The 20,327-nt window shown below is 47.4% G+C and overlaps 1 protein-coding gene across 2 annotated transcripts in view; it reads left to right on the forward strand.

Moving 5' to 3' along the window:
• The first annotated feature begins 519 nt into the window (after positions 1 to 519).
• MDFI (MyoD family inhibitor) overlaps positions 520 to 20,327 on the forward strand; it is a 43,422-nt gene continuing 23,614 nt past the window's right edge. The window contains exons 1-2 of one of the 2 annotated variants that reach the window (XM_074977571.1): positions 520 to 753; positions 1,116 to 1,220. In XM_074977571.1, the coding sequence (XP_074833672.1) occupies positions 1,127 to 1,220 (94 nt within the window). In that variant the 5' untranslated portion in view covers positions 520 to 753; positions 1,116 to 1,126. Of the gene's footprint in view, positions 754 to 864; positions 945 to 1,115; positions 1,221 to 20,327 lie in introns of those variants that run through there. The other variant, XM_074977572.1, reaches the window with a different exon arrangement.

The raw sequence follows: 20,327 nt of genomic DNA on the forward strand, positions 1-20,327 counted from the left end.
AGCATTACCACTGGAGAACATAGGCTATTGTTTCTGTTCATACAACACGGGAGAGGTTTGGTTAATTTTTCAAGTTCAGCTTGCTGTCCTTTTCTGGTCTTTTGCTCCTTTAAACAAATTATAATCAATTTGGGTTCAAAAATGTGGCGATCAAAGAGGTGAGCTGTAAGCTTGTCCCCCTTTTCCCTCTCCCCCTGCTATACTGCTCAGCTCCAGTCCCCCCCAGAAAAGAACCCAACTTTTAAAAAATCCCCTCTTAAAGTGGCTTGGTGGATTTTTGTGAGTGTTTGTTCTCGCTGCTTTTTTTAAACTGGAGTGCAATCCAGCTTATTATAGGTTGCATGAACTCCAAATATCGCCAGCATGAGGGAAACTGGGTAATCAGCTGCCCTGAATGCAATTTCCTGTGTGAGAGACGGGAGGCAGAGCTTGCAGACTGGGGATAGACTGCACAACCTTGTCCAGTTGTAACCCAACACTGCCCTAAAGAAAGAGCTGCAAAGATAACGAAGTAACGTGTCCTCTTTATTTGAAACTGCAGGGCATTCCTGACTGGGACAAGGCACCAGGCAGGGCACTTGTAAGGAATACCTGAAGACAAAGGAAGAAAGAAAGACAAGTTGAAGAAATCTAGGTGCAGAGAGCTGGGGGAGTGGAGTGTGTGAAGAAGACAGCAGCTGCCGAGACCTTCCCATGGAGAGGAGGCTAGGATGACACTTAACTTGTGGGAGCTCCATTAAAGTGTAAAACAAAGTGAGTTCCTCCAATGTGTCTCTGTATTCTTGGGGGTGGGAACTGGCTGATCACAGGATTCCTCAATGCAGCTGCGATTTATGTGTGTCTGGAGGGAAGCTTATGCGGAGCTGGAGCTTTCCTGCAGCTGACTGATCAAACGGACTGTTGTGCATGTGGATGTGCAGTCTGGGGAGAGGTGTCCTGTCCGGGTGAGTCCCTTCTTGGGGCTGTGTGGTATCTGTCTCGTCTCCCGTCCCTGCACCTAAAGCCTTCACGCTGATTCATTCCATGTGAGAGTTCCTCATGGCTGGGGCTGTTTAGCAATCCTCAGTGAGTTTCTCTCTCATTCTTTCTTGCTCTGCATGTGGTGTGTCTGCCAGGTCCCAGTCAGATGTCCCAGGTGCGAAGCGATCTCCCAAGTCATTCTGACTCGCTCCATGGAGACCCCGTGCCGGATCAGACACCCTTCCTACCCACAAGCACAGGTAAGCACAAGAGGCTTTTGTTGTCTTGCTTTAGCTGTACAGCTGGCTGTTTGCAGGAGCCATATGCTGCCCAGTTCTTTTTGTTTAAGCATAAATTTTTGCCCAGCTTGGTTGACTATAAAGAGAATTGTAGCTCTCTGTGGTGGAGCACACAGTAAGCCAGATCCTCAGCTGGTGAAAATCCGCACAGCTCCACTGAGTTTAACACAGCTGTATTGCTTTACACCAGCTGAGGGGCTCACTTGGTCTGCCCTGTGTGCGTATCAGAACTCCAGCTGGTGAAAATCCCCCAAAGAGCCAGTGAAGCTAATAGAGCTGGGGGCGAGGAGGGTTTGCTAGTGAGACAAGGAAGTGGGTGTGAAACTTTCCAGCAAAGTTTCTGTAACTTTCCCATCTCTAAAGCCAGGCTCGGTGGGAGCAAGGGCATTGGGGATTAAAGGGGCTGGCCGAGCTGCTTTCCTGGCTGGTGGAGGGGAGAGGGTTAACGAGCAGGCAGACTCAGCCTTGCAGAGACGTACTGGCGAGGGGCTCACCTCCAGGCTTAAAGCCCACCACTTCCTTTCCCATCTTTTCCCTCTTGCCAAAAGCACTATTGTGCTCTTGCACGCTGGCTGTGTGGGACGTTAAGTGCTTTGGTGGGGGAACGGAGCTTGGGTTTCTTTCTGCTGCCTCCTGCCTGTGTTGCAGACTGTGCCGCGGGAGCCCCCAGGCAGCTGCACTGGAGCTTTGGCTTCTCACAAGAACTTTTGTCTCCATTCAGCCGTGTTCTTGGCCCTGGGCCAGCTCCTTGTGAGCTGCAGTTTCCCCACTCCCTAGCTCCAGGCCCTGATCGTATTAAACTTAAACACATCCCCGAGTCCCTGTGCAGTACCAGGAGAAAGCCCTCTCCTTTATGCCTTCCCCAGATCTGCCTTCCAGCCCCACAATCAGAGGGCAGAGGGTCTGTGTTGCTTTCTGTAGGGGCTTCCATCCAATACCCACAGTCTGGCCACTAATCAGAGAGGATTGGTGCCCTATTGGTAAATCACTGGGAGACCATTGGGTGGATCAGAGCCTGATCATGTCACCCTTGCTCATGGCACGTGGTGCTCTGCAGGGTTCCCTTTCATTTTTTCCCATCCCTTCGGTGGAATAAATTTTGTTCTGTGCACCAGGGCATGTGTGGATGTGCACCACCAATAGAAACCAAGGCTACCAGCCGTGAGTGGCTGTGGGCACTCTGCTAATCAGCTGAGCAGCTCCTGAATCTGTCCTGGGCAGCCACCCAAGCACTCAGTTTACGGGGAATGCTGGTGCATTGTCCCACTGACACCAGTAAAAGCTATTCAAAAGCAATTGGGGCATCAGAATCAGGCTGTAAATAAATGGGTTCACTGGATCCCTGATTCCCTCCAATTCCTCCTGCCATGTGGAGCTGATCCAGTGAAATTCCACTACCGGTGAGAGCCCTGGTCTGTTTCCATACATCGTGCTGTGTTCATTGCAGTTCACTGGCTTGGCAAACACCTCTTCTTGGCTTGGAGCTATTGGTTTGACCAGAAGAGATTTCCAGGCTACTCAACAGCGTCTCTCTGCCAGCTGACTCTGAGCAAGTTGTAGGAAATGCAGTGAGCGTTCTTCTGATTTAATACGACTCGCTGTGGAACGCCGCCTCCGCTATAGGCGACGGTGTGAAAGTTGTCCCTCCCCATTAATTATGGCAACACCCGAACACCATTTGTATGTGCTGTAATGAGGACCTTGATTGGACTGGAGTCTTGGGCTTTGTCAGGGGATGTCTTACGTGGACCTCCATTGTCAGCGCGATTGGCTTCTATCGACATTCCCCTGCAGAAACTACGCTGAAGGGCTGATTGAAAGGAGCAAGCTAAGGCTGGAAATTGACAGCTTCAAGTGAAACAACCCATTGCGTGTGCCATCAGACTGCGACGCTAAGGCTGTGTCTACACTAGACGCATCTGTTGACAGAAGTTGCTGTTGGAAGAGCTCTTCTGACATAACCTCTGTCGACAGATCACGTCCTGGCACAAAAGCAGGTAGCTCTGTTGATCCACTGTGCTGACAGAGTGGTCAGACTGCCTGGCTGCTCTCTCAACAGAATGGCCAAGTGGAAGCACAGCAGACAGGGCTGCATGGGGACCCAGAAGCGCCCTGTCTGTCGACAGGGGGTCCCCTGGAGCATCTACGTGGCTTTTTGGCTGCCAGAAACCACCAACAGAGGCATTATTCCTCATGGTGGAGAGGCAGAATGCTGTCGGCAGAAGTGCCAGGTTTTGTCACCAGCCCGTAGACAAAACTCGTTTTGTGTGTAGACACTCTGCAGGTTTTATCGACAAAACCCTCTAGTGCAGCTGTCGCCTGAGAGACCCAATTCATTCCTGCTGTAACACCATTGATGTACTTAGCCTGGAACGTGTCAGGGCCCAGATTTCACAGAACACAAATTCTTGTTCTGTTCGCCCAGCTGTTCGCATGTCCTGCCCCAAACTCTTGTGTGGTGTTGCTGTTTGTTGATCAACCGCTGACGTGTTCCACCCCAGAGCTGGCTGTGTCAGGGAAGAATTCTATGCATCAGGAGCCACTGTTTTCCACCCTAGAGGTGGATTCATTTCAGTGGTGGGTGAGCAATCCACAGCAACATCTGTGGAGCTGGGTGGGTTTGTACTGGGGAGATCAGCCCCAGCCTCTACTGATGCGGCAACATCTGTACAACCGTGTTTAGTACACTGGTGCAGTTCTGTCTACCCAGACAATGTAGACATACTCATCTGCAGTTGATGATGGAGCAAGTTCTTGGATTCAGGTCTTCCACGTCTCATGCTAGCACCCTGACCACTAGGTCCCATCCCTGCTTGTGGGGGAAGGTTGCATGGGACTTCAGCTTCGCTGTAGGTTGCTGCATAGCAGAGGTTTGGCAGGGAGAGGAGAGCGTGCCTGCTCTTTGCAGGGGACTGAATTCTGAAGTCTCTGTGCAGAGGTGAGATGATATCTTCCATCCAGCGGGAGAAGAGTGGCTGGTCTTTGTGGCCTTTTACTTTGCAAGGATTTTTGTCCTGGTTTGCATGGCACTCTGGAGCCGACAAATGGACAGAGTCATTTTATTTGCTGGCATTTCAGTGCGGAAGCATTTTCTCCTGGGAAGCCTCCTCCAGAGATCCTTCCGCCCTCGTACTATGCCTGTGGTTGGTCATGGGGATTTGAACTCAGTAGCCTTTCCAGCATAAGAGAGTCTAAATTGAAGAGATTAAGTTGATAAAATGGGTGGCAGGGAGAGCATGACATGCAGGGAGTCTCAAGACAAAAGATCTGGTGGCAGAGCTGGGGACAGAATATAGGTCCCCGCCTCTTACTCCTGGTCACTAAGCATGGAACCGTGCAGGTTGTACCATGTGAAAAATGACACAACCTCCATATTTCTTCTGGGATGTGCGTTCCCATCTGTGGAGATGGATCCCAGGTTACCCCAGCAATCTTCGCACCGCCAGGAGGGCTGGATTGAGCACCTGCTAGGTGCTATCAATGCAACCCCTTTGAATTACCAAAGAGCAGCACTAGAGAAAGATGGGACCTTCGGTTTTCATGTCCAGCAGTGAACAAGTGAGCACAGGTGGCCTGTACTCTGATGCCATCTTGGTATAGCAGCATGTTGGCCTATAGTGCCTGTCTTTCCATGACTTTACTTGAATACTTTGCAGGCCTCTCTTGTTCCCTCACTTCCCTGGAGCTGGTAGGAAAATATCAGTTGTCTCATGTAGCATTAAAGACAATATAAAATCTGGAGAAGGGAAGGGAGGGTGCTTTTTAGAGAAATAAAGAAAACTTTCTTGTTTCACCCAGAAAACCCTCCAGTTATTACTTTCCAGTGTTAAACCAGACCAAACAGAGACAAATGAAACAACCTTGGGGAGGGGCTGAAGGCAAAATGCAAACTGTAGAAAAGAAGCGAATATTGGAGAGGGATTTGGGGGGTGGGGAGATGGGGGAGGCATTTTCCATCCAAAAATTGGGTTTGCGGTTGAATTTTTTCCATATTTTGTGCTCCTACTCTCTCGCTCTCCCCTCAGCCGTGCTCCTGTCCTAGGCAGTCCCAGCTGTCAGTGACTCCCCAGCGCAACACAGAGCAGGTTTTGGCCCACATCACTTGGCTTCTTGGCTCCCCCTTGGCTTTCACTCCCCAGCCTGGCTGTGGGTCGCCAGCAATTCTGCCACTTCTTCGGTCTGAGTCAGGGAAAAGGGAGTGTACTTGACATAGACACACGCACAGAGTGGGGTTTTTTTTTAGCATTCACAGTGAGTTTGCCCTGAGGTGTAACATGGGGATGAAAGCAGTTCTGTCTCAAGGCGCCAGCCCAGCTGCTCTGGACCACAGACCCAGCCCCTGTGACAGGCCCCAACAATGCTCCTTTCATAGAGGCTTCTGCACATGCCTCCCTTGGAGCTCAGCTTATCTGGAGATGGGAGCTCTGCTGATTTAACCTGCCACAGGGTGCCCTGCCCAGTCTGTCATTCTGCCCGTGCCGCAGTCAAACTCAGTGGAGGGGGCACTGGGAGTGCAGGCCCTGTCCATATTGGGGCATTTTCCCTGTAAAACCTGGTATATGTAGCTCAAAAGAGTGCATTCACGCCACTTTGTCTGTGCCAGCTTGCACCACTTCCCTTGTGAATCAGGCACTCCTGACAGATATCCCTTGGAGCCCTTTTTGACTATGACACTCTCTGCCCTCTGGGATTTTTCTTGCAGTGCACTGTGGGAGGCTTCTGGAACCTGCTGGCTTCCTGGGACTCGGGGACAAATGAACAAACTCCCCTGGTTCCTTTTCTCCCTGTCCCAGAACCAGGATAATTTGGTTTTAGCAAGACACTGCCATGTTCAAACAGCTTTTTGGCTGTATGAGCAAACCATGATCCTGTCTACACCCTCTGCTGGAACACTCAACTCAGTTCTGGGGTTTCTCCCCTCCTCCCGGGAACACTGCGCCCAGTTCTGGGGTGCCACTTCCCTTCCTGGGAACACTGCACCCAGTTCCAGGGTGCCCCAGATGTATTGGCAGTCGAGAGCCAGGCCTCAGAAACATTTGCTGTGGGGAAGCTTGCGCACAGGACTGCGGGCACAGGAGTAGTTCAGTGGACAGCTTTTCAGTTCTGTTTTAGTGGCTGATCTGTGGGTGCCGTGCCCTTCCCTTGACAGAGGGGCGGGGCTTTTTGTTGCGTCAGTGGGCTCTGCCCACTCACCTACAACTCAGATGGGCCAACAATTTGTCAGCAAGATTTGTACTTGACTCATTTACCAGCGGACTTGCACCAGTTTAACACCAGGTGTAGCTTGAAACCGGTTTAGATTATGTCTACACAACAGCTGGTGGTGTAATTTCTTAGACGGATATGCCCACGCCCACTCGGCTCGATACAGCACGCTAAAAATAGCTGCATTGCTGCAGCTATGCAGGCAGTAGAACATCTCGCCATGCCAAGCATAACACAACCCGAAAGCTTAGGTACCTCTTGGCATGGCTAATCCATCCCACTGCTTGTGCAGCCATGACGGCTGTGCTATTTATGGCGCACTAGCTTAATCCGAACTAGCACCAGGAGGGACTCATAAATTCCAAGGCCAGAAGGGGCAAGTGTGGTCACCTTGTCTAAGGCAGGCCAGAGAACTTTTACCAAGTATTTCCAAGAGCGGAGCACTCTTTTTTTGGGCTAGATATAACAGGTTTTACAGAAAAACCAATCAGCCTTGATTGAGAACTCACGGGCGATGCAGAATCGGCGACACCCCCTTGGTAAGTTGTTCCATTGGTTAATTGCTCTCATCATTAAAAATGTCCACAGTATTTCCCGTCTGGCTTTGTCTAGCTTGAACTGCCCAACTTGAGATTGTGGTAAACCTTTTCTCAGCCACACAGAAGAGCTTATAATTAAATATTTGTCACCCATGTAGATATGTACAGACAGTAATCATGTGGCCCCTTAACCTTCCTTTTGTTAAGCCAAGCAGGCTGAGCTCTTCAGTCTACCAGGCAGGTTTTCTAATGCTGTCATCAGTCCTTTGGCTGTTCTCTGAACCTTCTCCCGTTCATCAATATCCTTCAATGGAGGGCACCAGAACTGGAGCCAATATTCAAGCAGCAGTTGCATCAGTGCCAAACAGAGCAGTAAAATCACCTCTCTGCTCCTACAGGCGATGCCTGTTGATACATCTCAAGATCACATGAGCTCTTGTGGCCATTGGGTTGCACTGGGGGCTCATATACAGCTGATTATCCGTCAATACCTCCCCTGCAAAATTCTTTTTCAGAGCCACTGCTTCCCAGGATAGAGTCCCCCACTGTGTAAGTGTGGCCATCGGGGGCGTGAGCGAAGACCTAGCTGGGGAAAGCAGATCCTGGCCCTGCCCCTTCTGGCCAACGCTCGACCCCTTCTGCAACCTCCCTCCCATGAAGCCAAGCCCAGACCCTGTAGTATCCATTGTCCCAGCAGGTGGCATGGCCACGCCGCCTGTCCTTGAGCAGCCGTGCCTTGGCCCCAGCCCCAGCTTTTCCCTGGTGGTGGGCTGCTGTGCCTTGGCCCTGACCCAGCCCTTCAAGGGCAGCTGGGCAGCCATGCTGTGGCCCCAGCACCAGCCTCAGCCCTCCCAGGGTGGTTGGGCAGCCACACCATGGCTCCAGCACAGCCCCAGCCCCAGCCCTGCCCAGATAGCCAGAGAGTGTAGGCAGTTTGGGGAAGGCACTACGTTACCCATCGTCCATGAGTACAGCCCACGTTCTTTGTTCCTGGATGTCTACGTTTGCACCTTGTGACATGTGCCCAACTTGCTGACCCATCGAGCTTGCTGTGAATTAGGGAGCTGGTCTCTTCAGCATTTACCACTCTCTCTCCGTCTCTCTCTTTTTAACCATTTACTTCATTTCATCTGCAAACGTCATCAGCGATAATTTGACGTTTTCTTCCAGATTATTGACAAAAATGTTAATTTGTGCAGGGCCTCCCTGGAAACACAACCTGCTGGATGGTGCTGTCCCCATTCACAATTCCATTTTGAGACCCATCAGTCAGCCAGTCTTTAATCTGCTGAATGTGTGTTTGCCCTATTGCTCTAGTTTTGTTTGTTTGTTTGTTTTTTAAGCAAAACCAGGAGTGATAGCAATAGCAATAGCAGCTGACCTCCAGTTCCAGGATGGACCTACCTTTAAACAATGCCTTTGTTGTTGCTTTTTTTTTTAAAAAAAAAAACAAAAAAAACAAAAAACAAAAGGAGGGGCCAGTACTCAGCTTTCTCCCCACCTGCAGCCAATCCCATGGCTGGGGTTGCTGAGGTGCTGGTACTCAGTACCAGCAAGTCCTGGCACACCAAAAAAACAGAAGAACATTGCCTTTAATGCAACTGGTGCAAAGCCATGGTTGGATGGACTGTGGGACTGATCACTTGACGATTGCCGGTTATGTTCATTCCATCTGGGGCTCCCAGCATTGGCTACTGTTGGAAGACAGAACGCTGGGCTAGCTGGACCTTTGGTCTGACCCAGTGTGGCCGTTCTTATGTACTTTACGTTACTTGTTTTGGAGAATTATGTAGGACTATATACAGAGCCTAAGTTATAGTGCTCTGGGCCCCCTGTTTTGTGGGGAACTGTGTGCTGGTACAGATGGTCCCAGACGTGATGGTTCGATCCCAGGAGTGACAGATTCATTGCTTCTGGCCCAGGCCCAATATCCACTTGATTTAGCCCTGGTTTTATTCAAGGAGTGCCAGATTTCAGCCAGGCCCTTGGTTTTGTGAACCTTGGTGCATAGGGATGCAAACTAGTGGCCAGGCCTCTCAGTGTGCACCCTTGGCCTCTCTGCTTGGGCAGCAAACATCTTTTTCTCCAACTCTGCCCATCTGCTCCATCACTTACTGCACAGATCAGGAACAGGCTTAAGCTAAAGGAAAAGAAACTCTTTTCCAAACTGACTTGAGACACCCCACCCAAAAGCTGGTGCCCAGGTTAGTAACCTGATTGCAAAATGGGTGTGTAAACAGCCTCTTTAAAAAAAAAATTAGAAACAACCATTTTCTTTTCATTTTGCTACCCCCTTGAAAAACAACAAAAACTGCCCACAGCAAAAGCCTGTCACCTATATTTTGCTCCTTCAAGTTTCATTGTAATTAGTAAATTTGCTGCATTTGTTTAAAATTAAAAGCAAACAACAACAATAAAAAAGACACTTTCTGGCCTCTTCAAAGGTTCCAATTTCAAAGCAAAACAATCCCTCAACTGGGCTCTGCTGTTTGCCACTGGAGCATCACATTCTTCCTCCAGCTTCTAATTGAATTTCCTTTGAAATCGCCTGCTTAGATCCTGTGAGTTGCAGAACCAAAATGAAAAACCCGGCCTCTTTTGCATTTTCTGCAATGTTTCCTGTTTTCCTAATAAGAGATGCCTCTGATCTCTCCATCTGTGAGCACCATACTATGACCCCTCCTTGGGGGGGAGTTTGGTGTCAAGGCCTAATTTCAATGTGGGCCTGAGGTTTTGGGTATCATTTGTTTCTTTTTGATGGCTTTGTGTTTGGACTTGTCCTCTCCTTGGCTGCTGAACACCAGGCAGCATGGGAAGTTGGTGGAGACTGCGTCCAAACTGGTGGAACCACTGTGTTGGAACTGCTGCGCTTGATTCAGCATCTCCCCGTGGCAAGTCACAGCAGCCAGGGCTCCCTCTAAGTTTTTCCATCTGTGGACGGAATACATTTTGTGATGTGCACCAAGGCATGCGTGCATGTGCACCACCAGGAGAAACGCATGGCGCCAGCTGTGAGTGCTCTGCTAATCAGCTGGGCAGTACCTGAGTCTCTTCTGGGCAGCTTCCCAAGTGCTCAGCTAAGTGGGAACACTGGCAGCAGCCCACGTTTTCAAAAGTGGCCACTCTTCTAGCGTTCCTCCGTGCCCGAGGGGTTCTGCGGGGAGACGTCAAAAAGGGGCTTGATTTTCTGAACAAGCCGAAACCAGGCAGTGCAGATGTTCTCCTAGGCCCTGTAACCGAGCCATGGAGAGGGTCTCAGAGTCCAGGCTCTGGACGGAGCTCAGATGTGTGCCCTGCTAGTTTTGTCCCTTCAGTGCAAGCCCTGCAAGGCTAGGTCAGTTGACCAGGACTCTGAGGCTTACTCTTGTGGACTGGGCTGCTGATGAGTTTGGGGGTGCAGGGACCAGCTGCCCCCGGGCCCAGTGATTTAAAAGGGCCTGGGACTCTGGTCTGTCACTCCCATGGCAACACAGTGGCCAGGGCTCCAGACCCTTTAAATTGCTACTGCAACCCTGCACAACGTGGTCTGGATGGTGCCGAGACCTGGGTAGGAGAGGCTAGCTCTGGCCCCGCCCCTTCCACCTGAGGATCCACCCCTTCCAGGAGACCCAGAGTCATCCCCCTACTTACCTTCCCCAGGGTCCTTTGATGTCTGTCACCAGCCCTGCTTGCAGTGGTTTGTTTTTGCATACGGTGTCGACGTACCGTATGGGTACAGACAGCACTAAGCGCAATGGGGCCCTGTTCTCAGTTAGGGTAGAACCAGTACAAAATAAGAAAATAAGGAGAGTCTTTGGCCTTTCCACCCAAACCATTGCCAAGGTTCTGAAATATTCTACTTGCTGGCGTTTGTGGCTTCTTGTTGTCACCTCTGATTGCCAGCTAGCTCCTGTGAAAAGCTTAACACCGGAGCGCCTGGCTAGTCGAATCTGTTGTTTGTTTCAATTTAGAGAACTAGGTCAGAGCCTCAGCAAGTGAAAACCATCCCATCACCCCTGACTTCAACAGAGCTGCACGACTTGGAACCTGCTGAGAGTGAGGGTGATAGTGTCCAGCCGTATGACTCCAGAAGTAGGTGCAGATTCCGAACACCTGGAAGTCCAGACCCAGTGATTTGGCCCTGGCTCATCTCAGGCGACAGGAAACGTGTGCCCAAAAGAGTACAAGAAAAGCGTTATGTCTCCAGCCAGCTGCAGAGAAATCTGGCTGAGAACTGAGTTCCTTCCCTCCCAACAAGGAATGGCGAGATAAAGGGACTGCCGCTTGACCTTCCACCTGGGCTTCATAGATTTTGTCTCCCCTCCCCCCACTCCCAACTCTACCTAGTGCACCTTCCTGGTGGGACGGTTTTGGAATTTTTATTGCTCTCCCTACTCAGGTATACAGCCTTGTTTTGCACATTCCAGGCATGGCAGTGATGTCTGCCTCCCTGGAAAAGGCAGTTTAAGATTAGAGAGAATGTGTGCAGACTGCAGCTTCTGATTTAGGACAATAATCTTTTGGGCTGAGCTTTGGAATTTTCTACCCAGGATGTACGGTGAGGGCTCTGAATTGACCACTCTTGACTGTTGTTTTTGCTTGATGAGTACCCTTTGACTGGCATGTTGCATTCTGTTTCAGCAGCAGGATAAATAGTTGAAAGAGGAATCCACCTAGGGTTGCGCTATGTCTACACGAGGCTAAGAAAGCCAACCACAGACGTGCAATTCGAGCTACAGCAATTGCATAGCTGACAGCAACATATCTGTGCTCGGATAGCTTGATGGTCTATACTGGGGAAGGTCAACAGAAAAGAGTACAGGGGTTGACTTCATATGTCCCTACTAGACATGCAAAATCAAACGTTGGAGGATCAATTCTGGGCCGGTCGATTTTCCAGGGTAGTGTAGAGCTGCCCTAGGAATTAACAGTGGGAGCTGGAATGTCTCCCCTGCTTGGGAATGGTGACTGCTGGGAGGTATCTGTGTATGGTTCCAGGGGACCCCATCCCCAGTGGTACCTTGCTGGAGATTGGACTGCTCTTTCATCACAATATGTGGCCTCTCCAGTTCAGGACTCAGGCACGTCAGCAGGGTGGGGAAATCTGTCCCTGCTGCTTCCCAAGCTCTACCTGTTCTGTGGATAAACAGCTGACTTCAGGCTGCACAGCCATCAGCCCCGCCTGTCTTGCAGCTGATGTGATTTCTGAGCAGGAATGTGTTCTCCCAGTTTGGCAAGTTTCGGTTCCAAGGCGAAGAATCCAAAGCAATGTGTTTGCAGGAGCAGATGTACCTTTGCACTGACAGCAAGTCGGGCACTGTAAGGTCTCCCTGAGAAATGCCTGGCTCCACCCAAATGGTACAATCAATGGACGTTTTTGCAGTCATTAGATCAACAGCTGTGCAATCTGGGACCTATGAGGCTTGTGTTGCCTTCTTAAAAGGAGTTAATTTCCGTGTCTCCCTGACCCGGGTGAGCTAAGTGTTACAACACCGAGCCCAGATTCATCTGTATATACTCAGTACCACCCCAGAAATTTGGGATTCTTCTCCATGTTCTAGAAGAGCTGTAGTATCTACTGGTTAGAGCAGAGGGGGAGCTGGGATTCCAGTCTGAAAAATCCTATTCTTAGCTCTTCCGTTATGTTGCCGTGGATGGAAACCTCTCTGGCTTGCCCTCCCCTTGGAAGTAACTTTCTGTCTCCCAAGGTAGGTGGGATGAGATTGTATACAACAACAGAAGGCACCTGAAAAATGTCACCAGTGCTGCCTCGGGAAAACCCTAAATATTTCTTGGGAGGCCAGGCACACAAACACTGGTGTCCTGGAAGAGTCGAACGTGACTGGCACTGAAGCCATTATCACTCACCAACAACTTCGTTGGACTGGTCACCTGGTTCAGATGTCTGATCAGCGCCTCCCAAAACAGATTCTGTTTTCCTAGCTGGAGGAAGGCTGCAGGAGCGCTGGGGGCCAGCAAAAGTGCTATCAGGGTGTGCTGAAGGCATACCTGAAAAAGTGCAGCATTGGTGCTGATACTTGGAAGAGCCTTTCCCAGGCCTGTCCCCAGCGGAGAGCGGTACTCCTGTGAGGGGGTGGCGCAAGCTGAGAGGTCCCACTGTAGTGCAGATGAGGAGAGGGGGGAGGGAAGAAGAAAAGAACAGCAAAACTGCCCCTCACCCCTCCAACAGCTACCAACACCTGCCCCTCCTCTGATAAGACCTGCGGCTCTGGAATCGGGCTGGTCAACCGTCAAGGGACACACCAATAGGTGGGGGGCATGAAGACATCCTACTCATTACTGAATGAACGCCAAATTGTAGGGATAAAGTGCACTGAGATCAGGTACTGTAAAGTTTGGGCCTTTGTACAAATCCCTAAGCTGGCTAGCAAGACGTTAGAATGCAAGGGGCTCTATCAGTGCAAATTATTGTGCCTGTTAATAATGATGTGCACTGTTCACGCTTACCTATTCTTCAGCTAACTTCTTTTAAGATTCTGATGTTAGGAAAGCTCTATTTTCCCTAGCGGTACCTATGTTCATTTGATCATGTACAGATATATAATTACTGTACCCAGCATGTCTTTAACTAGATGCTCCATTATTTGTCCTGGCATTGTAGTGTGGTTTTTTAAACTGTGGTTCCCTCTGTCTCCTTGGATGGACTAGGACGTGCATTATCAGCTTTCCAAGCTTCCAAGGTAATTACTGTTTTTAAGACTGTATTAAATGACCCAGGGTCTGATCCTGCAGTCTGTGCTTATGCAAAATTCCCAGGGAAGTCAATCAGGGGTTTGTCTCTTTGTGGAATAATGGGAGGAAGCCAATAGGATTGCATCAGAAGTCCTTCAATGGCCTAAAATTAAAAAGGAATCTTCTGAGAAAGGGAAACATGAATGAATTGTACAAAAGAATGGTGCAAATATGTAGGGACAAAATCATAAAGGAACAAAATGAGTTACACTGCACAAAGGACATAAAAAGCAATAAGAAGTTCTTTAAATACATTAGGACTAAGAGTAAGATGAAGGAAAGTGCAGGTCCTCTTCTTAGCAGGGGAGCACTAATAACTGGTGACATAAAGAAGGCAGAGAAGATTAATGCCTCTTTTGCTTCTTTATTTACTATAAAAGTTAATGATGACCAGATGCTCAACACAACAACAAGGGGGAAAGATACATAAGCTGAAATGGGATAAAAGCTGGTTCAAGAATATTTAGGTAAGTTTCATATATTCAATATGACAGAGCCTTATGAAATTGATACATACTAAGATTCTTAAGGAATGAACCAAAAAAATCTTGAAACTGTCAGCAATGGTCTTAGAGACTTCATGAAGCACATGTGAAATCTTCAAGCACTGGAAAAGGACAAACTTAGTACCTGCCTTTAAAAGGAGACATGAAGAGGACCCAAAGAAATCTAGACTTTGGAATTCAAAAGGTACTGGAATAAATAAAACAATTAGCATCTTGGTGCCTTCAGGATAATAGGGTTGTAAGTAGAGCCCGGGGAAGCTGTAGATATAGGCTTTATATTCACAGGTATGCAGATATGGATGTAGATATCCATGGCTCATTTTTGCAAATATGAATGTTCTGATGATGATAGGACAAGAAGTAATGGGCTTAAATTGCAGCGAGAGAGGTTTAGGTTGGAATTTAGGAAAAACTTACTCACTGTCTGGGTGGTTAAACACTGAAATAAATTGTCCAGGGAGGCTGTGGAATGTCCGTCCGTGGAGATATTTAAGAGCAAGTTAAACAAACACCTGTCTGGGATGATGTAAATGGTGGCTGGTCTTGGTATGGGTGCAGGGGACTGGACTTAATGACCTTTCAAGGTCCCTTCCAGTTCTAGTATTCTATGAAAAACAAGGCAAATTACTTAATTAGAAAGGAAAAATCAAATGCACAACTGTAAAATGAAGTATAATTAAATGGGGAGGGTTAATACTGCTGAAAAGAATCTGCAGATGATAGCAAATCACAAATTTAATGTGAGTCAACAATTTGGTGCAGCTGGAAGAGGCTAATGTCATCCAAGGAAGTATTAACAGGAGTGTCCTACATACAACTTAGGAGATAATTGTCTTGCTCTATTTGGCATTGTTGAGGGAGATGAGGCCAGTTCTGGGTGCCACCACTTTGGAAAAAAGAAGTGGGAAAGTGTTTGGGAGAGAGCAACACAAATGATGCAAGGGTTAGAAGACCTGATCTTTCAGAAAGGTTAAAAATCTGGGTCTATTAATCTTGAAAAACAGAAGCTTGAGAGAGGATCTAATAAGTCTTCTATCATGGCAAGGGCTGTTCCATACAGGTTGGTGATCAGTTGTTCCCCATGTCCACTGAAGGTAGGACAAGGAAGAGTAGACTTAATCTGCAACAAGAGAAAGCTAGGTTACAGATGAGGAAAAAATTTGTAATGCTAACGGAAGCTGAGCCCCAGAATCGGCTCCCAAGGGAGGTTGTGGAATGCCCGTCAGTGGAGGTTTTTAAGAACCTGTTGGGTAAACTCATGTCAGGGTTGTTTGAACCTGCCTCAGTGCAGGGGCTGCACTTGATGATCTCTTGAGGTCCCTTCCAGCCTGACATTTCTGTGATTTCAGGTCCCTTGGTTTTACCACAATCCTGAGTTTTGCTGACACATCTACCGAACCAGCAAAGCCTTTAGAGGCCGTTCACACACGGGACAAGTGCACAGAAATGTTGTTGGATTGGGCCCTTACTGCATTCCTGCATCTCAAGATGTTCTCTAACCTTCTCCATGCAGAACGCTTCTTTCTTGTCTGTTCAGATTTGACTGGAATGTTCCTATAGCCTTCCACAGTAAAAGATTCAACTAAGTTCTCAGCTACTGTATCATCCTCTCTAATTCCTCCCCAAACCTTCCCCTTTCAAGGCATGGATCTCTAGTCGTGCACAGGTACATTGGAAAATGATGATTTTTGTTTGTGCCTGGTTCACTGTTCATCATGTAGATTCTTATTCTTGTACCAATGGCTGTCTTCATTGCAAATGAAGGTGGGTTTTTACATTGAGATGAGTGGGGGGGAATAGGTTTGATCTCAGCTAGCTAAATCAAGATTAAAAACTACCTGTCCTTTGTTTCTGCTAGGATTTTACATCAAGATAGGTCTCTTCATGCAAAGACACACTTAGGTTTTGATGTGAAGACATAGTCACTTACAATGTTGTAAATCAGAAGTAATTGAACCAAAGTCAAAGCTGTTGTAGATAGCTGAAGAATAAAATGTCTCATAAGGGAGCTGATTTCCAGTTTTCAACCTCTCTTGAAATACCTTGGACTGTGTTGTCCAAACAGCTGGTGTTTTAGCCACGGATGTCTCCATTTAGCCATGCTGCTTTTACTTTCTGCCTCTTTAATTTGAATGAGGAGGTCTGCTCCGAGGTACACAGATTTCCTCTCCCTCTAATACAGTGGCCTCTCTGGGCTGAGACTTCTGCGCTCTCCTGAACCATGAATTGCATTTCCTACGTCAAAGGATTTCATGCTGCCATGCTGGAAGTGGGATGCCGTTTGGGTTTAACCTGGATTGTTGTTTGTTTGTAACACAGCAGTGCTTAGAGTCTGCTACTCTACTCAGGACTCCATGGGTGCTCTACATAAAGTCAATGAGAGATTGTCTGTGTCCCAAAGTGCTTACAGTCCGAAGGAGGGATTTTCAAGGAGCCAAGGAGCAAGGTGGCCAGATTCTATTTTACATTCAGGAGGTCTTGCAGTAATTCTGAAGCAGTTGGCACAGACCATTGTCAGAAACTGGATAGTAGACTAGCAGGGCCTGTGGGCTGGCCAATCTGGCAGTTCCTCTGCCTTTATGTCTCTACCCACCGGAGCACTATAAATAACAAATAATAATAACCCTGACGTGGTGCTGGCGAGTTATTTGTGTGTCTGCTACTGAAGTAACTTTTCATAGAAACCAACATTTGTGACCCAGCGCCTCGTGGTCCAGCAGCAAAAGTGTTTTATAAACCATCACCCAAATGGGCAGAGAGACCCTAGGGCAAACATCATTAGTGGAACCAGAGAGCTGTAGAAATCTGTGAAAGCAAAGCTGTGTTTGATGTGTCAGGCGCTATCTGATTAGCTTGTGCTCAGCTGTGGTTTCTGGGCATTTCTCTCCCCCTCCTTCCTCTGAATAGCTTTGAATCTGAGAATCTTTAGTGCATTAATTTCAGACTGAATGTAAATAAGACATTTGGATTTCTCCCAGTCAAGCAAACTTTCAAAAGAGACTTTCTCTCTCTCTCCCTTGCCTTCGCCAATCTGGCGTAAAGGATTGGAGGATTTTTCTCCAACACTGTCTCCACCATATTCTAAATCACTTAAACAAGCTCTAAAAGAGTCATTAAAGTACCCAGAAAGACCACTCACTCATTTTATCTGCAAAATACAGATTATAAAGTTCCCAAATGTTACACAGAAGCATGTTCATACTGAACAATGTCTATGTAGCATATATCTTTAACGCTCCATCCACCATCTTTCCTCTTCCTAGGCACCCCAGGGAGATTAAAGGAGAGGGAAAGTTGAAGACAAAAATGGCAAGCAAATTCATGCCTTCATTCACATGCAAAGGGGACTCTTGCCATCACACTAGATGCAGATACTTTTCAGGTTTGGAAGAGTGTAAGTCTGCATCCAACCATGGTGACTCTCCCAGCCCATCATCTTTGGAATGGGTCAAACGAAGCATCTAGAGCGAAACACTCCAAGTGTTGCAAAAAGAGATTTGCTTCAGAGGGTGGCAGTCCAAATACATCTCTTAATGTCAGGGCATCAGGCAGCTGCTAGGTCAGAGAATTAGGGAGAAATTTTCCCTTTTTTATTTTATATAGTTTCTTGTACTACCTCCTCACCAAAGCCTAAACACATTCCAGTAATTTACAAGCCGACCTAACTGGAGGCAGGGCAGGGAAGCAATCAAGATTCTGGGGCACATTATCAGGAGTGTTGTGAGCAAGACACGAGACATCATTCTTCTGCTCTACTCTGCACTCATTAGTCCTCAGTTGGAGTATTGTGTCCAGTTCTGGGCACCACATTTCAGGAAAGATGTGGAGAAATTGGAGAGGGTCCAGAGAAGAGAAATTAAAATGATTAAAAGTCTAGAAAATAAGCCCTATGGGAGAAGATTAGAAGAATTGAAGTTGTTTAGTTTGGAAAAGAGAAGGCTGAGAGAGGACATAATAGCAGCTTTCAAATACTTCAAAGGGTGTTGTTACAAGGAGGAGGGAGAAAAAATATTCTGTTTAGCTTCTGATGATAGGACAAGAAGCAATGGGTTTAAATTGCAGCAAGGGAGGTCTAGGTTGAGCATTAGGAAAAACGTGCTAACTGTTAGGGAGGTTAAGCACTGGAGTATATTGCCTAGAATGGTCGTAGAATCTCCATCATTGGCGATATTTAAGAACAGGTTAGACAAATATCTAACTGGGATGATCTAGATGGTGCTTAGTCCCTGCTCTGAGGGCAGGGGACTGGACTCGATGACCTCTTGAGGTCCCTTCCAGTTCTAGTGCTCTATGATTCTATATTCTGTAACTAGCCTCTAGACTATCGAGCATGTGAAAAAGTTATTCTTGGATGATCCTCTAGGGGGTTTCTTGCCCTTTTTAGCGAATGGTATCACACTGAGTCACTATAGGGGCTCGTCTGCATACCTGGCTCAATCTAATTCTTGACCTTCCCCCCCACCCCTCCACTCTCTGATTTGCTCACCTTGATTATCTTTTTCTGATTTGTCCTCCTTGCTTACTGTTTTTGGTTCTCTGTGCCTTAAATATTGAGTCTGGTCTGGTCTGGCTATGGTCTGAAGAAGTGGGTCTGTCCCACGGAAGCTCACCTAATAAACTATTTTGCTAGTCTTTAAAGTGCTACTTGATGCTTTTTGTTCTGATAGTGTATAGACTAGCACGGCTTCCTCTCTGTTACTATACAACATTACAGGTGGGACACTGATTTAGCTCCACGGCAGCTCTGGTCCAATGTAGCCATTCCTGTGTTGTATTTAAGATGTGCTTGGGGTCTTACCGCTAAGTAATTAGCAATGAGAAGACTTCTAAAGCTGCACCTAAGTACCCACAAGTTGGAATACTCCAAGATTATGTATCTGCAGACCATTGGGATGATCTAGGTATACTTGGTCGTGTCTTAGTAAGGAGGAGTACACTAGACGATCTCTTGAGATACTGTCTAGCCTTACATTTCTTTGAATCCTTTGGCCGTTATTCAAACCTCTTAGCTTTCCATTTGGGGTGTTGGCACAAGAGTCCTTTTTGGACACGTCCTCTGTTGTATGTCCCACAAGAACAAAAGAAAGTGAAGCAGAATCGAATAAAGTGTGTCAGTCATCGTTGTGATCCTTGACTTGTGTGAACGCTGGGGTCATTCTAAAGTCCACCTGAAGTCAGAGCAAAAGTTGGCTGAACTAATGATGACTACAGCTTGTCCCTTGTTAATATTCACTGCTAAACTTTATTCCTTTCTGATTCAGCAAAACTGATGACTGACAACCAGTTGCTAATATGGTGCCGTTTCCTGCTGTTTGCACAGGAGACGTGAGACAAGTTGGGTAGATCATAATAGCTAAACATAATCTAACACTCTCCTCACCCAGCTTTTTATCCTACCTAAGACCAAGACCAAGTGTCGTCCCATACATTTCATAGCTCTAGTTGAAATGTAGTACAGGTTGAACTGCTCTAGTCCAGTGCCCTTTGTACCAAATAAGAGAATTTGCCAGGAGGTCATTATTTTCTCACACATTACCAACACTTTCACTGCTTACTGGGCTCTTAGAAGAAAAGTTAGGGGTAAATTACAGCTAAATAACAGCACAGAACACTGACAACCAGGACTGGGGACTAGAAACAAACTTTCTGAGATCATGGGAAACTTGGCCATATCCATGATAAGTGGTCATCTGGCTAATTATAATCATGCCAGATTATGGATGTTGCCAGATGACAGTGTGCCAGACTAGAAAGGTTCAACCTTTACTACAAAAATAACTTCATCTAATGAATGGGCATGCCATTCTGCTTGTAAGAGGTGTTATTTTTGCACATTTTGTATTGAATGAATGGTACAAGGTGCTCAATGAAGTAAGTGAGGATACATGACTAACACTTTATTCCATGTCACCAGCTCTGTTTTTCCTGCAACTCTTAGAATCATAGAATCCTAGGACTGGAAGGGACCTCAGGAGGTCATCAGGGCAGCAGCCAACAGGGGAGTTCTTGCAATGTTTGGTGTGGTTCTTGAAGTCCTAGCTTCTGGAGACTAGTGATGCCAGGAATATTTCATCTTTTGTCCTTTC

The sequence above is a fragment of the Carettochelys insculpta genome, chromosome 26, assembly GCF_033958435.1.
Source record: "Carettochelys insculpta isolate YL-2023 chromosome 26, ASM3395843v1, whole genome shotgun sequence".
Classification (NCBI taxonomy): Eukaryota; Metazoa; Chordata; order Testudines; family Carettochelyidae; genus Carettochelys; species Carettochelys insculpta.